Consider the following 16,826-nt stretch of genomic DNA (forward strand, 5'->3'; position numbering starts at 1 on the left):
CCCACCTTCTCCGGGGCGGGGCGGGCCTGTGGAAGGCGGAGCGCGTCGGTGAGGGGTCCCCCATGCAGGATGGGCACTGTCACCCCGCTGCTAAGCCAGGCCTCCAGCCCCCCACTTCCCTCCTCCCCGAATCCCCTGGGGCCCCGCGGCCGTGCAGGAAGGAGCCGGACATGCCACGGAGAGCTCGCGGGTCCTGATACATTGAAAGGAAGAGGATGCCAGTGTCTCCATGGAGACGCGATGGTGATGGGAATGAGCGTGCTGCTCAGCCAGGGCCCGTCAGCCCACCGAGTCCGAGTTAATGTAGCCCACCGGCTCTCCCGCTGGGCTGGGGTCACCCTGGCGGCCCCCCGAGGCAAGCCTCCACTCCCAGCGGCAGGCCCCACGCCGCCTCCTAAAGGCTGGTCTGTGGGTGGCAGTGGCGGAGGCGGCCACAGCCTGTTCTGCCTGCCTCCCACACGCCATGCCCCCCTCTTCCCCGGCTCAGGTGTCTCACAGACTGTCCCTTCCAGACAGTGGGACAGACGGGGCGTCGCTCGCCTGGCAGGCCGTTGCATCCAGGGGCTGTCCCCCAGAAAGGTGGCCCGGGGCAAGCTCTCCCCAGGCCCTGCCCTCGGGCTGGCAGCAGCCTGGGCTGGGTGACCTTCAGGGCTCTGCTGTCCTGGGTAAACGGTGACGCGGCAGGATCTGCTTCCATGCTGACTCGCTCGGTCCTCCCAAAGGCCCCCCCATAGAGACGCGGTCACCCCTTCGGACAGATGAGGAGACTGAGAAGGCCAGAGCTGTGAGCGGGGCGGACACGGGACCCTGGGCCCAGAGTGGCACCCTCGCTCCCTGGGGTGAGCCAGTGGGTCCCGCTGCCCCGACCCGTCCGCCGCTCTGGGAGCCGGTGCGCTCTGGGAGGTCCCAGGCTGCCAACCCCAGGCTCACAGAGAGCTCAGGCTCTGCCGGCCGGCTGTACCACGAGGCCCCATGCAGCACTTCCCAGCTGTGTGCCCAAGGCCATTGCTCCGGCCTCTCTGAGCTTCCTGTCCCCACCCGTGGCGTGAAGGTAAGACTCACTGAGTCCTCGTACGTGGGATCGACATCATTATAGCACCAAAGGAGTACATGGGGCCCTTGGGGGTCAGCAAGTGCCGCCTGCCCCTCCCCCGCAGCAGCTGCGGGCGCCGTCCCACCGACTCGGCTCGCTCACCTGGGGCGTCCAGGTGTGGACATTTCAACGGGACTTGGGAGCTCGGAAGCCTCTCCGGGCGGGGGCGGGGGAGCAAAATAAAGGTCTCCCAGGCGTGTGGGTGCCCCAGCTCGTGTTCCAGGTTTGTGAGCATGTTCCTGGCCCCAGGGCAGCCAGCCCGGGCAGGTGGGCTCCAAGGGCTGCCCACGCCCACCCTCCCTGTGCCCCAGCCTGCCTGTCACTCCCTGTCCATGCTCGCCTGATTCCTCTGTGTCCCCAGGGCCAGCCTGGGACGGGGCTCCAGAGCTGGGGCCACCAGGGCACCCTCTGGCCCCCAGCCCTCGGGCCCCCTGCTGGAGCTGACACCACTGCCAGCAGGGCCTCAACGCACCTGGAGCAAAGCGGTGGGGGGCCGGGGCCCCCCGGGGACCTCGCCACGTGTCTCAGCGGGCCAGCCCAGTCCTCACGCAGCAGGTTCTTCTGGGCCCTTCCTGTGACTCCGGGGGCCGGCGTGTGGGACTGTGTGTGTGATCGTGTAGATGTGTGTGTGTGTGTGTACATATGCAACTAGTATGTGCACGAGCACATTAAATGGCGGCTGCCCCCTTTTCTCTGTGTTCCCTGACCCCTCTGTCACCGGCCAGATCTGGGACAGTTTGGGGACACATCCGTCTGAGCCAGAGGCTGGCAGAGAGCTGCCTCCCCGTCCCGGAAGGCCTAGAGTCCTATGTGACCGTCTCTGAGGACATGTCCTCGGCTCCCCCAGCTCCCCACTGGCTCTGCTCTGGTGACTCATTTTCCAAGCTGCTGAGTAAAGTAAGCAGAGTCACATGTTGATGGAGATGAAGAAACAGTTTATTCCGAGGGGGCCGCACAGCCTGCGCGCAGTGAGGGCTGGGCCTGCGGCGAGCAGCCGGCCCGCGCGTCCCCGGTGATCAGCACGGCCTGTCCCTGTCCATCTGCCCAGGCCCGACTCAGCGCCGTGTGAGCCTCCTCCGCCACGGCGGCTGCCCGTGGACGCGCGCCAGGACCCGCTCCAGGAGTCAGCAGGGCCATCCGGTGGCCCAGTTCCTCTGGTTTGGGGGTGGGCTGGTGAGTGGGGCGGGGCACGGGGGCAGCCAGAGGCACTCGGAAAGCTCTGCCACACCCCCGCCGCACTCGCCCACGTCCCAGCACCCGCCTCTGCCCGCCTGCGTTTCCCCTGCGTCCTCCTCGCCCGCCCCTCCCTGAGACGTTCGCTCCGTGCTCTCCTGTGTCCCAGCCCTCTGTGCTCCAGGACTCTTTGTCATCAGCCACCCAAAGGTCCTCGCACAGGGAGGCCCGGAACCCAGAAAGGAGCGGGTCACCCTGGCTGGCGAGAAGGGCGAAGCCCGCAGGCCGGTGTCGCCTGGGTGCATGCGTGGGCATGTGGGGGGTGCAGTGTGTGTACCCACGCAGGGCGGGGGTGGGCTGGGAGGGGAAGGGAGTGGCGCCACCCGGAGGCCAGGCCGGGCTGGGTCCCGGGGCTGCGCTGTCCCCTCAGAGGCCCAGCTGGACACACTTGCTCTGCACAGGGCCTGGGGACATGGCCAGAAATGGCCCCAGGCTCCTGACCCGCCACAGAGACCCTCGGGGCTGACACATGAACAGGCTGTGACCACTGTCCGCAGCCATCAGCCACCGTCACTCAGCACCGCCAGCGCTTAGGGGACACTGTCCCCAGGCCAGGAGCTGCTACAAAGTCTGGCCCAAAGGAGATGAAGTTGTGACGTGTGGGCATGAAAGGCCCTTTTGTCCCCGGGACGTGGTGGCCCGGCACCGGGCCTCCAGCCGCCCCCAGCAGGAAGTGGGCTCTGGCTGGGAGAGCCCAGCTCCCGGGACAAACAAAGGCGGTGTGTGCTCAGCTCCGGCCTGCAGCGCCCCCTGCAGGGCTGGCCCCGGCACACCAGGCCCCTGGCCCGGAGGGGACAGTGGTCAAGGACTCCGAGTGTCTGTTCGTTCTGCAAGCACGTCCACCTGCCCGCTGTGTTCCAGGCAGGCCAGCAGCCCTCCAGTGGCCCCACACGCATGGCTGTGTGCGCACAGGAGTGTACGTGGGTGTGGGGGGGCATGTGTGCTGTTCACACGGTCTGTGCATGGGACACGTGCGTGTGTGTGTGTGTGTGTGTGTGTGTGTGTGTGTGAACCGTGTGGCTGACGCAGGGGGAGGACCAGGCCTGTCTCCCAGCCTCAGGCCGTTGGGACCCCATCCCCTCCCCGCCGCCTCCCTCTCCCACCCCCTGCACATCTCCCCCATGTTCACCTGGCCACCTCCCTGGGACACAGGGCCGTGTGTCCCTCTCCTCACATCTCCTGGGTGCCAGCTCTTGATCTCAGAAGCCCGTGGCCGCCAGGAGGCCCCCAGGCCCACACCCACGTGCACGGAGCGAGCAGAGCCCGAGGGGAGCCCCTGGCCCCCGCAGGAGCACTTCCCCACGCTGCCTCCCTGGGAGCGGGACCCCCCATCCTCGTCCTGGAGTCCCCCTGGCTGACTCAGTCCTCTCGGGCTGCAGTGACACAGGACCCAGACCGGGCGGGTGGGGCTTAAATGGCGGACAGGTTTGCCTCCCAGTTCCGGAGGCTGGAGGCGTGGGGCCAAGGGGTCTCCCGCTGCGTGTCGGGGTGGAGGGCTGTCCCTGGGTGGCAGACGGCCCGTGTCCTTGCTGTGTTCTCCCGGGGCAGGAAGGGGACACGAGAGACCAGAAGGACACCAGTGCTCTCACATCAGGAGCCCATGACCTCATTTACCCTGAAGAGGAAGAGGCAATCTGCTTCCTGAGAGGCCCCGTGTTCAAGCACACCCGTGGGGCTTAGGGCCTCCGCCTAGGACTCTGGGGGGAAGCAGGGCTGTCCACTGCACGGCCCAAGAAGCAGCCGGTCGCTGGGTGACCAGCTGTGGGACAGCCCAGCCACTCCTGTGGGTGGGGGGATGGCCGGCTGGGCTGGGCGGGGGGCAGGGCTGGCCGGTGTGCACACGTGTCCCCCAGCCCACAGGCTGTGCACCGTGGGCCTGACCGCTCACCCCAGGCCCCTGCCCCGTGCAGCAGGAGGCCTGCCACAGGTGGCCCCGCTAGGTGTCCAGAACTGGCAGAGTGGCTTCCCTCCATCAGGTCTCCCCGGGGTGGCCCCAGGCCTCCCCTCCGGGCTGCCCCCGTCCCAGAACTCTTGTCACCTGCCACCTCCGCTCGGGCAGGGACGTCCGGTGCGGGCACGGAGCTGTCTCGTGAGCACGGGGCAAACACGTGAAGATACATCTGTCCCATTGGCACCTGGACCCCAACTCTCCAGCCCCCCTTTTCCTGCGAGTCCCAGGTTTCCCAACTCCCCAGCAGCAGGGTCTGTGGGGGTAGGGGGATCAGGGTGCTGTGTGTGGGTGTCGGTAACCTGACTTTGAGATGAAATGCTCCCTGGTGGGTGGTGGGTGTCGATCTGATCCGAATGCCCAGCTCTTCCCGGAGCCCCTCCTTCCACAGAACCCGCTTCCACGAGAGTGAGGCCGTGCCGCCTGGGGTGCCGAGGCCGGCGCTCTGTCCTGGTTGGAAGGCGGTCGGAGATTGTTGAGGTCTCTTAGTGACGGCGGTAGGAAGGCAATCAGCCTTCACCCACAGGGAGTACTCGCTTCTGGAGTTTTCCATCAGAACCTCCCGGCTGCCCACACAGCATCGGGCAGGGCCCAGGAGGGAGGGGCGGGCTCTCTCCTGCCGGCTTGCCCTCCCTGTGCAGCAGGCTCAGCGGCCCCCGGGTATGCCCAGTCCTGTCCGCCACTCGACCCCCCACCAGGTGACAAGGGCTCAGGGCCCTTGGTTTTGAGGCCTTGATATCGCTGCCCTGGAGCGAGGGTGGGTCAGCCTGGGGGGTGTGGTCGCTGTGAGGTCCGCCGGAGGGTCAGCCACTGCGGAGGGTGCCCCCTTCCCTCGGCCTTGCTCCCGGTGCTGCTCCCAGGCCCCTGGGGAAGGCAGACCGTCCTCGCTGCATCTGAAGGGGTGTCCTGACGAGGAGCTCCCTTCCGGGTCCCCAGTGGATTCAGACAAAGGACAGGACTAAGCCGTCCCCTCCAGGAAGGGGCCGTGGCACCTCCCTGGACTGTCTGCACTGCCCTCCGTCACGACGGCCGGCGGCACAGTCAGACTTGGGCCAGAGGCTCACGCAAAGCTGGGTGACCGGGGGGGAGGAGCAGTGACATGGCGGCAGGGCCCCCCAGATGGACACGCAGCCCTCCCAGCCAGGCTCTGCCATCCCTGGGGGCTGAGTGGCAGGGTGCCGTCGGGTCCCCGGCCAGCAGGGACTGACCAACCGCTGTCTCTCCCCCCCGCAGCCCGGATCATCAGGACCAAGCAGTGGTGTGACATGCGGCCCTGCCTCGAGGGGGAGGGCTGCGACCTGCTCATCAACCGGTCGGGCTGGACGTGCACGCAGCCCGGCGGGCGCATAAAGACCACCACGGTACGTAGCAGCCCCGGGCTGGGCAGAGCGGGCCGTGTAGCACACCTGGGGGGGGCGGCCCTCACACCAGCAATGCCCAGACAGGAGGGAGCTGTTCGCCACCAGCCCCCTCATCCTCCCAAACCTCCGCAGATCCCTCTGGGGCCTCATCGGGCTGTCCCTGGCTGTCCCCAGCCATCCTAGTCCCATCAGATGGTCACTGCGTGGGTCGGACAGAATGGCCCTCCAGGCTTGCCAGACAGGCATTAGGTCTGTGCTCCCCCAGGAAAGATTGCTGGTGGGCGTCATCTTATTTCTAGGGGAGATGTTAGAGCTTCCCCCTGCCCCCTGCCCCACAGAGGGGCTTCAGGGATCTGCCCCTTGGGAGAAGGGTCCTTTAAAGAGAGAGGACTGGGGAGGCTCGGGGCCATCATCCAGGCATGTCCTCCTGCCCAGGCTCCGCGTGGTGGCCGTTAGGACAGAGAACGAGATCCCAAAGGGTTATGGGGTCCTGTCCAGGATTCCTGCCACAGGGCCCTGGGAATTAGGGGACATGGGCCAGTGCAGAGGGTCTCCACAGGGAGCACACAAGACGAGAGGAACATCCGCCCGCTCCAGGCCTGGCTGCCTCCGCGGGACAATGCAGACGGGGTGTTTTACAGTGCGACCAGGAAACCAGTTGGGTGCAGCTGCCGCAGGGGAGCCCCAGAGCCCCCACCCCCATCTGAGGACAGGCTGTGGCGTGGGGGCCCCGGCCCAGGCTGCACCCAGGCCAGGCCACCCTCCGTCGGACTCTCATTGGTCAGAGGTCCCCGGCATTTCTGGGGCTTTGGGTCCTCGGCGCCAGGGGTGGCCTGAGGGCCCGTGAGCAGGTCCGAGTGGGGAAGTCCCTGGGCCCAGGGCAGCCAGAGCAGGAGAGCTCCCAGGGACAGGGACCTCTGAGTGAATGCCTGGAGGAGGGGAGGCTCCGAGGGGGAGGCTCTGGAGGGCCCCCGACAAAGGGCCTGGGGGCGTTGCCATGGCAGTCAGGTTCGAGGTTTGGGTGGGACCCCCAGCCACACCCCTTGATGTTCTCCTGTGTGAGAACATCACACAGGATGTTCTCCTGGAACTGGCCCCTGCCCCCCCCACCGCCCCTCACTCAGCAGGCCCAGCGCCTCCCCATGGGAATGCCCCTCAGGCCCTTCCTTCGCTCCCAGCACCTGCCCAGACTGGAATAGGCTCATCCCCTTCAGCATCGCAGGCCTTGGGGGTCAGGGCGGTGGGCAGGGCACCTGGGAGGGGCAGTGACCCTGACGGCCTGTGGCCGGTGGGCCCTGGAGCTGGGCATCTGTCTGCTGGGTCTGCCCGGCCCTGCAGCCCCCTGCCCTCAGCCCAGAAGACACGGTCTCTGACCTGTCGAGGGTGCACCTGCTGGTCCAGATTCAGCAGGAGAAGCCTGTGGTCCAGGTGCAGGATGAACACCTGCCACGCCTGGGCAAGTCAGGCGGAGGCTCTCACTCTCGGGGTCCTTGATGCCCAGAGGGAACACCGCTTGCCCTGGGAGGCACTGCCCCCCCTCTCCCGGGCAGAGCGAGTGAGGCCTAGCTGGGCAGCCTGTCTCCCAGGAGTGGGGAGGTGGGTCCCGCAGAGCGGCAGTGGGGTGACGCCAGGGGGCCAGTGTGCTCGGTCTCTCTGCAAGGGGCCTGTGGCTCTGATGGAGCCCCTGGCAGGGGGCAACCTGCTTTCAAAGCTCTCTCAAAAGTCCAGTTGAGCTCTTGGCCCCAGCCCCTCGCCAGCGGAGCGACAGTCCCACTTTTAGACCCGAGTCCCGACTCTCAGGCGGCAGATCAGCGCTGCGGGCTTCTCCTCGACTGTAAATTGGTTTTCTGGGAGATGGGCTGTTGGGGACCTCGTGGTGGCTCGGCCTCCTGGCTTCCGGTTCCATCCCCACAGCCATGTGCTCCGTCCAGCTCCGCCCTCCAGCCACAGCCACGCCCGGAGGGGGCAGCCCCTGTCTCCACCTCGTCACCCTTGCCCATGGGGACGGTGGCTGCCCACTCCTCTGTGCTCCCAGACTGAGCCGCTGGGGTGCAGACTCAGGGCCTCAGGGGTCCCACCTCCCGTCCCTGCCCCCTGGGGCCCCTGGATGCGTGTGATAAGTTGACCCACCGATCGCCTCCGTGCAGGCCCAGACACGCACTCATGTTCACATCTGCCCGGCCACTGCTTTTCAAAGCGCAGCCGCCACCCGTCCGTGGCTGTGAGGCTGACGCAGCGGACCGCTGTCAGCTTCGAGGAGGAGGAGGAGGAGGAGGACGTGGGGGGAGAACGGCGGAGCGCATCCCACATCAGAGGGCAGGGCCCTGCACCGAGATGCACCTGGTCCCCACGGCAGGTGCAGGGGGGACCTGGACCCCGCATCTCTGCTGCTTGTCCAGGCTCTGGCTTCTCTCTCCGTCTCTGCTCCACGGACCTTCGTCTGCGTCGCACAGGACAACCCAGGTGGACACTGCAGGTCCCCAAAGCCAAGAGCAGCGTCCCCTCCCGGCCCCTGACGCGGGAGGCTCACTGAGTGGGAAGAGGGAAGGAAGCTGGGTTGGAAGCTGGGACTCGGGGCCACGCGGCGAGCGGAACCTCTTCCTGCCCACCCGGCGCTCCTCTCCACAGATGCCGGCCGCCACACGTGCCGGGTGCTGGCATTCGGGAATACTTTAATCAGTGCTCGCTCCAACGCCTTCGCCGTGTAAAGCACCCTGCGTCAGAGTAAACCACCAGACTGAAATCCATTTTCAAATGAGCTATGAGGCACCACATTTGAATTCTGTGCTGCAAGAGGACTCCATTGTGGGGGCCAGGACAGTTCCAGGGGTATCCGTCCGGTTCTGCTCAAGAACCGAGCTTCAGGGGAGCCGTCACAGCAGAAGCACACCTCCCAGAGCGGAGCCACCAACGGGCTGCAAGGCGGTGGCAGTCACCGGTCAGGTGGGCACCAGGACGGCCAAGTTCTGCCCCAGCCTCAGAGTCTCCAGGTGCAGCAAGGTGTGACGTGGGCAGGCCGTCCGGGGGTCTCCGTTAGACACTGGGAGGGCCGGTCAACCCCTCCGCAGACTCCCCTCTCGTGTGCACGGCTGCGGGCTGCTCTGCAGGTCAGGAGGCCAGCTGCAGCAGGAGGGCTCCGTGCTGTGGGGTCCCAGAGGCGTCCCCCGTCACACGCAGTGGCCAACTGCAATGCGGTACTTAAAACACACTTTTGCAAAGTGCACAAAGGTGCACGTATACACACATGTGTGTTTGCACACAGACGATGCACCGGCGTGAGCAGTGAATGTAATGGGACGCGTTACAATTCCAGTAGCCAGAGTAGAATTTCTTTAAAGAACCAGGAAACGGGAAAGGGAAAAAGTCCCTCTCCGGGGATTTTTCCAGATCAATCCAGGAAGTCTGGAGAATGTAACATCCCAAAGTAGAGAAGAAGAAAGAAGCAGCTTTTGAAGAAGTGTTTTCTACAGAGATTCCCGGGACTCAAAGGCGTGGGTGTCCCCGTGAGCACGCTCACCACGGGTAGAACAAGTGGACAGAGCCCCCGCCCCCGGGGCCGAGAGGCGTGAGGTCCAGACCCACCACCCAGGACGGAATCGCTCCCCGCACCCTCGGGAGAAGAGGTGACACCCTCAGACTCTACCTGCCGCCCTCCCATGCTCCCCGAGGCCCCGCTCCGCATCTCTGCAGTACTGGCCGGGGTTTCGGTAGCTCCCGTGTGCAAACGGAGTGTGTCTGGCCGGCGTGGTCGTGACTCTGTTGTGAGTGTGACTGTCTTCGTCCTCTCAGAAAGGAGCCCAGAAACAGCGACACATGCACAGTCTGGCCCAGCCCGCACTCCGTCCGCGGGGCGTTTGGCTGATTCGGTGACAGGAGGCATTTCAGCCGGTGGCTGTTCCAGGAGGGGCGCAGCGCCCATCTGTATGTGCCTTCCCGCCAGGGTGGTTTAAATCGCTGCAAGAGAATGGAGAGGGTTGACCCAGCGGCAGCCTGTGCCCAGGGGAGGAGCCGGCATCTGCGGGGAGCTTCTCATAGCAGGGCAGGGGGCCGATGCCACAGAGAGGAAGAGACCACCCTGCCGTGGCCACAGGATGCGGCCCTAGAGGAAGCGTCCGAGAACCAGCTCCCGAAAGGGCCAGACGTACATTCCAGACACAAGGCCGCCACCCTGCAGCCCACCCACCGGGGGCTATGGGCGTGTCTTCGGCCGGCCACCTCCCTGCTGCTGAGGGGCCGGAACCAGGGGTCCCCTGAGATCCCTCGCTGTAAGGACACAGCTCGAATGGACCCTGGGTTCCCAGCCAGGCCCTCCAGTTAATTCAGTTCCCCGGCTCCAGGCGGCACGAGCCTGGCGGACAGAAGCCCTGGCAGGGCTGGGGGGCAGGGCTGCTGCTGCTGGCCACGACGTCCTTGTCATCTCACAGAGGCCGTCGCTCTTGGTTTGTTGTCTCACAGAGGACAAAAGCGAACTGGACTGCCCTGGACCGCGGTGAGAAGGAAGGCCACACCGGCAGGGAGGAAGGTCGGCCCGCGTGCAGCCACACAGGCGCCTGGCCGCGACCTCCGGGGCTGTCGGCAGCGTGCGCGGCCCTCACGCCCAGGGTCCGATCTCTCTGAGCCTGTCCCCGTGTTGTCTCCGCGTTCGGCCCTCCTGGTGTCCCTGAACGTGGCCCGCGGTCCTCGGCTCAGCTCCGAGGGCCCAGGCGGCAGCGCCCAGGAGGAGGGGCCTCTGCCCGGGATCCGCCCACACGGCCCCTGGGGTTGGCAGAGACATTTGTAGACGACGGGTCCTCAGCGACGACGAAGTAGAAGGATTTGTGTCTCGGCCCAAAGTACGTAAAGGTCGCCCCCTGTGCAGCCCGAGCTGGACCGCGAGCAGGGTCTGGGCTGGTGTCGAAGCACATTGTCGTCACTACAGTTCCGACACAGGTCCCCTGGCCGCCCCCCACCCCCCGCCCCGAACCGTGGCCCAGACCCCGGCCTCAGCAGGCCTCCCACGGGGGCACTGGCCTGGCCTGGTTCTTTGCAGATCAGACCGTCCCGCTGCTGTGCACAGCCACACCCCCTGACACGTCCACACTGCCACTGTCCCATCAGAAGGAAGCCACCCTCGGCCCCTCCGGGAAAGCCCTGGGCACCTGGCCACCTAGCAGGCCAGCCCAGGGCCCAGCTGTGGGGCTGCATCTCTCGATTTCGTTTGGTTTCCGGTGGCATCTGGCTTAGGTCGCTGTGGTCCCCGTGTCTGCAGGTTTTCACAGGACAGGTGAGCGTGGGATGGACAAGGAACAGGTGAGGGAGGCGTGGCAGCCCCCAGCCTCCCCGGGAGGAGAGGAAGGCCTGGCTCCAGCACTGAGTCTGCGACTGAGTGGTGGCCGCACTTCCAGGACACATGGGGCCACGGCCTCTGTCCAGCTCCCACGGCCACTCACCTTGGGAAGCAAGAACAGTGGCCTCACGGCCCGAATAACAGGGAACGTGTGTTCAGTGGTTGAACCTGCCCCAGGCACCCCACAGGGGCCGAGGGGAGACGCCTGGGAAGCCCTGCTTTGTCCCCGGGCCCCAGCGGTGCCGCTGGCCTCATGGAACACAGACCGTCCACCTCCCTCCTCGCACCAGGCTGACCACAGCTCCTGGTGACTGAAAGCAGGCAGCAGAATGCCTCCCAGGCCTGTCCCTTCACCCAGGGCATCGGCTTGGCGAGGAGGGAGCGTCACTCATACGGCAGAGTTGGCAGGGAGAGCTTCTCACGGGGGCAGGAGAAGCCAGAGGACAGGCCCCTGGGCCTTATCACCCACTGAGCTCGCCCTTCTCGAGCACATACGTCTGTGTAGCTCAGGCAGAGCGCCTGGCCCCCAGGCTAGACAGAACCCCACGGGGATTCTCCCACCCCCCAAGGAAAGCCTGGTGGACAACGCCCCATGGGGTCAAGGGTCTCTGCACACACACACCCCGACCTTCTGGCCAGCCACGCTCCGGCCAGGCCGCCCCCACCCTGGGAGCTTCGAGGAAGGGGGAAGACAGACTCCCGGCCCAGCCTGCTGGCTGACTCCGGGTCTGGATAAAAAGCGCATCGAGGCCGAAACTCGTGCCTGAGTCTGGACGTGTCAGCACCATCTGTGGAGAGGAAAACCTGCTGAGCACTGGAGGGAGTGTCAGCCCCGAAAACAGTGAACGGGTGTGGACCTGTGCTTGCCGGTGGTGAGGATGTGGCCACTGTGGCCGGGACCCGGGACCCGAAAGGGAAGGAGTGCTGGGCAGAGGCAGGAGGACACCTGGCGGGCTATGAGGAAACGAGGGCAGGTGCTCGGAGATGCCCGGAATGTGAGGTGGTGCTGGCAGCTGCCAGTGGAGGAAACGTGGGCCGGCCTCCACCCCGGGGATGGTTCACAGGGGGAAGCACAGAAAGGGAGCCGCAGAGAGGAGCGGCAGGCCTGGGGGCAGGGATGGGCGCCTCTCCTAAGAGACTAGCTCCAGGAAACTGCCGTAGCAGAACCAGGAAGAATGATGAGATCAGGGTTAAAACAGAGCGGTAGAGAGAAACTTTCAGGGCCGAAGAAAATCCCCGATTTAAAATAAAACAAAAGCAGCGCAGACCTCGGCATCCCGTACCCGTATCTTGGAGTTGGAAGAATAAAAGAAGTCCAGGTGGGCAGGTGCTGGCGGAGGGAACAGGTAAGGACAGGAAGACAAGAATGCGCAGGACCCACGAGGTCACGGCAGGCCAGGCCGCCCTCCAAACCCACAGAGACGCCGAACCTGAAGACCACGGAGGGCCCCAAGCGGGGACTGGGCAGAGGTGCCGTCCTCTCTCCTGTCGTCGTTGGGGCAGGGGGCGTAAACAGGACAGTGGTCAGACCTCAGAGGTTTAGAAAGGACCCCGTGCACACGCCTTTCCTGAAGGTGCACGAAGGGACGTTCGAGGCCATCAAGGAGACTACGCTGCAGCGCACGCCTGGAGGGGCGTGTGGAGGAGGCGGCCGGCGGTACGTTCCGTGCCCGGAGCCGGGCAGAAGTCCCCGCTTCGGCGGTGGGCGCAGACCTGGCCGAGGGGCCCACAACTCTGTGCTGTGGAGCGTCCTTGGGTGTGATCGTGGACGGACCCGTAGCCTCTGGTTAAATTGCCAAAGCCTGGGGACGGGGCTGCTGCGGAGGAAGAGCCACTTCCCGCCACGTCGCGGACTGGAGGCCACCGCAGGACGGGCCGGGACCGGAACGGCTTGGCCGTGAAGGTGCATTGGAATCACATGTGGCCACCAGCAGCAGAACGAAGGGCTGGGATTTCTCCCGGAGTTCGGCAGGAGAAGAAGCCGAGGACACTCTGGCTGGGGGTGTGGGACAGGGAAGAGGACCAGGGATCCGCCGGAAGCTGCCATCGGTGGCAGGATTCGCCGCCCGCGGCGACGGCAGGTGTGCGTGGGGGAGTGTGTCTGTACCGAAAGGCAGAGACTCGATTAGGGTTTGTCCCTGTTTTGCGCGTTGTTTTTTCCACGTTTTGTTCTGTTAGTTTTTTTAAATAGAGTTTTAAAATAGCCAAATACGTGTTGTGCCCTAACAGCGCCCACCGCCGACCCGGGTCAGAGCAGAGGGGAAGGACGGGAGGGGGTCGTGCCGGGCAGCGGCGGGGCCCTGCGAGGTGGACTCGCCGCTGTGCCCGCGTCTGCAAACACCCTGTTTCTACAGCAGAGAGGATGGGAGTGAGTCGCGTAGCTGGGGGAAAGCCCACCCTAAGGAAGGGAGACCGGCACGAGTACTCAGAAAAGAAACAGCCGTGAGTTTTACGAAGAGAGCCGTGGAACTGATCGTTGCATCTGCAGAAAAACTCCAGAAACCCATCCTTACCTCTGTCGTGTACAATCACTTTTTTAAGTCAGAAAATAAACCTGAAAGGAAGACAAGACAGACCGGCGTGTACTGGAGTCTCGAATTATTCAAGAGTGCGTAATCGTAGTTAGTGTGTCGATCACTGAGTCTGCACAACTTGATTAAACAGGTGACTTTCTGGGGGGGAAACTAGCAAAGCTAACTGAGGAAGTAGAAAAACGTTACCATTTCCCGGTAGAAATTCCAGACCTGGATTTAATAGGCACGTGCTTGGAAACATTGACTGTAGGTATTTTTCCCCAAAATACTGGAAAATTCACCCGTTCTCTTTAGGGATGAGTGAAGCCCAGAGGTCAGAAGGTCCCCAAAGACAGACAAGTTCAGGACAAACTCACCTCGTTCAGCAGAGACCGTGAGTCTGTGCCGTGGGCCGGGCACGATTCACCCAGCACAGTGTCTGTGAGGCCCGCGTACCTGGCCGTTTGGGGGTTTGCTCATGAATCTGGGGGGCCCTGCCCCCTAGAATGTGCCCTCCCCCGTGGCAGAGGTGGTAGGGACACCGGTCACCTGTGCCTTCATAAAGCCACAGCCTACCGCATTCTGCTGTCCTCAGAAAGACAAAACCGCCGCCCCACAGCGGTGGATGTGAGAGAGGAAAGCGCGTGTTAATATTTCAGAGTCAGCAGGACGACTGGCCCTCTCAGGAGGTAAATAACACATGTGCCTGAACCCAGGAGAAGTCTCAGGCAGACACCAGACTCACTCCCAGGCAACATCAGCCGAGGAAGAGCAGCGCCCCCTGCGGAGCACTCGGGCCTTCGGGAGCCGGGGTCCCTGGAGACCCGAGCCCACTGTGCCCTGGTCCCCGGTGGGCCTGCGGCCGTCCCCGTGGCTTACGTTTGCCGACTTCTGGCAGGGGCCATGACGTGGATGTTTGGTTGTGGAAGTAGGACTGTTACTATGGCAGAGCAGAATCCTGGCAGGAGAGACGTCACAGCCCGCAAAGGTGCCAGCACACACTGCGTGGCCCGTCCCGGCACATGTCCGCCAGCCCCTCGCTGGATGAGCGAGAGTCCACCCGCCACACATGCTGGGTGTGCAGGTGGCAGCCACCTGGAAGTGTCCCCCTCGAGGTGAGTGCAGGTGGCCCTGCAGGTGGCCCTCGGGCAGACACCTGCCTCCCGCCCGTGGAATGCAGAGCAGACGCCGTGGACCAACATCGGTGGCCTTCTTACTCCGGGGCAGCTGTGTGGGGTGCGTCCAGTGGTTTTAAGTAAAATCCAAGTGAGCAGGTGGGAGAGGAGAGAACCCCACAGACAGCAGCAGGACATGAAGTACCCCGAAAGCCTGTGGTAAGGAAGGTCCCCCCACAGAGACCTTGGCAGAGCCTCACGACGAGAAACCCAAGAGGACTGGAGAGACAGACGTCGGCGCGCCCTCGGCCGGGGGCCAGTGGCAGCGGGGCCGGCAGTCTAAGCGCTGTGCCTGCGGCCGTCTGTTCTCTCAAACTCAGTGCGACTTCGGTCACGTCTCCAGTGGTTTCTCAGACGTTACAGAATGACTTCGTGTGTTTTCTCCAAGTGTCAGTCACCGTGTGCAGGAGGGCTCTGGGGCATTGACCCCCGCATGTCCACCTCCCGCTGGGGAAGGACGCAGTGGACCGGGGCAGGTGGCGGCTGCCTGGCCCGAGTCTGCGTCCCGCCGCTCACCCACGTCAGCTTCACTAGAGGCCGGCACCTGGCAGAGTCGGGGTCGCAAGTTCCTGAAACGGGACACGGGGACAGCCACGAAGAGTGTGACGGGAGTCGCTGCCAGGCCAGGGGCTGAAACAGCCAGGGCCGCTCGTCCAACTCAGCAGCGGCTGTAGTTTCCTCCCACGGCTGCTGGTAAGAACGTGGCTTTGCCGGCCCTCATGGGAGGTGCTCAGCCAACCGACGTCCATCGGGAGAGCCAGACAATGTGCCTGCGCCCCCGGGAGCACCGCGGCAGCTGTGTAGAAAGTCTCGCCCAGAGTCAGCTGTGACCCCGCGTTCCCACTGCTGGGGGTGTCCTTGGTGGAGCCAGTGAGAGCCGTGTCCACGCAGACACTCGCATGCACGTGTTCGTGAGGGCCCCAGAGGGCAGTAACCGTGTCCACCTGCTGGTGCATGGGCAGCCGTTCCGGGGAATATTATGCAGCCAAGAAAAGGGATGAGGAGCAGACGCATGCTGCAGGGCAGGGGCCTGGAGAGCTTTGGACCCGGCCGGCCGCTGGCTCCTGTGCGATCCCGTTGCTAGGAAACGCCCGAGGGAGGTCAGTGCGCAGCAGCTGGGGGTGGGGACGGGGTCAGGCCCCCGACGGGTGTGAGGCCTCGTGTTGAGGAGGTGACAGCGCTCTCGTTGATGGTGACAGTGGCCACACAGCTGTGAACAGACTGCACGCCCCTGAACTGACGCTTCACAAGCTGGGTTGTGTGTGTGTGAACCACGCCTCAGGGACGCTGCCGGGGACAGACAGACGGAGACCTGAGCCAGAGGGCCTCGGCCAGCAAGCTCCCTCCAGTCTCTAGGTGACCGGCTGACCTGGCTGGGTAGGGGTGACCTCCCCGTCCCCACATGGCTGTTGCCCCTGCAAGTGGACACAGGAAGTGGACCTGGGAAGGGCTTTGACCCTGGGCTCCAGGAGCCCCTTGCCCGTCCCTGCCACTCCTGATGGCGTGGTGTCGTCCGGAGAGGTTCTGACGCAGCTTTTGAGGAGCCGCCTCCCGTCGGCTCTGTCATCTCCCTGTCCCCTTGATCTCCTTGCCTGTGAACTGGGGACAGAAGTCCGCCGTCAGCCACAGTGGCCACGGCCCTGGTCCCCTGGGCTGCTGAGGGAGCTGCGGCAATTGGTGCAGGCCGGGCACGACGTCCCAGGCCGAGCTGCCTGGGGAGCCCAGCCCAGGGACGAAGAGGACATGCTGCAAGGCCACAGAGCCCGTGCCACACCTGCCAACACCCCCTCTGAAACGCTGCCCAGACGGCCGGCGGTTCCAAGAACAAGGGAAGCCTCAGGGAGGTCGCAGCCAGCCCTGCCGCAGAGCTGGAGGTGGCCTGGCAGGTGGGGCCGCACTGGTGGTGTCCCCGTGGGGCGTGGCAGCTGAGAGGCAGGAAGACACTTCGTCCCTGCCAGGCCCCTGCCGAGGTCATGGGCGGGGCTGAGCTGCTCTGAGTAGGAACCCTGAGGGGCTGGGGGCTGCACCCAGCGGGGACGGAGCCGCCCCTGGGCCGGATGCTGCTCCTGTCCTGGTCCCAAGTGGCGTGAGACAGAGCCCGGGCACCCGCTGCCGCGACCCACCTGCAGGGTAGACAGAGCCCACAGCCCCTGTGGGGGTCTGGGAGTCAGGGAGCC

General features: G+C 64.9%; 1 protein-coding gene across 2 annotated transcripts in view; it reads left to right on the plus strand.

The window, feature by feature from the left end:
* TAFA5 (TAFA chemokine like family member 5) overlaps window positions 1-16,826 on the plus strand; it is a 105,423-nt gene that overhangs the window by 85,183 nt on the left and 3,414 nt on the right. For both annotated transcript variants that reach the window (XM_053919770.1, XM_045187009.3), the window contains exon 3: window positions 5,508-5,635. In XM_053919770.1, coding sequence (XP_053775745.1) covers window positions 5,508-5,635 — 128 coding nt within the window. The remainder of the gene's footprint in view (window positions 1-5,507; window positions 5,636-16,826) is intronic.

The sequence above is a fragment of the Desmodus rotundus genome, chromosome 3, assembly GCF_022682495.2.
Source record: "Desmodus rotundus isolate HL8 chromosome 3, HLdesRot8A.1, whole genome shotgun sequence".
Classification (NCBI taxonomy): Eukaryota; Metazoa; Chordata; class Mammalia; order Chiroptera; family Phyllostomidae; genus Desmodus; species Desmodus rotundus.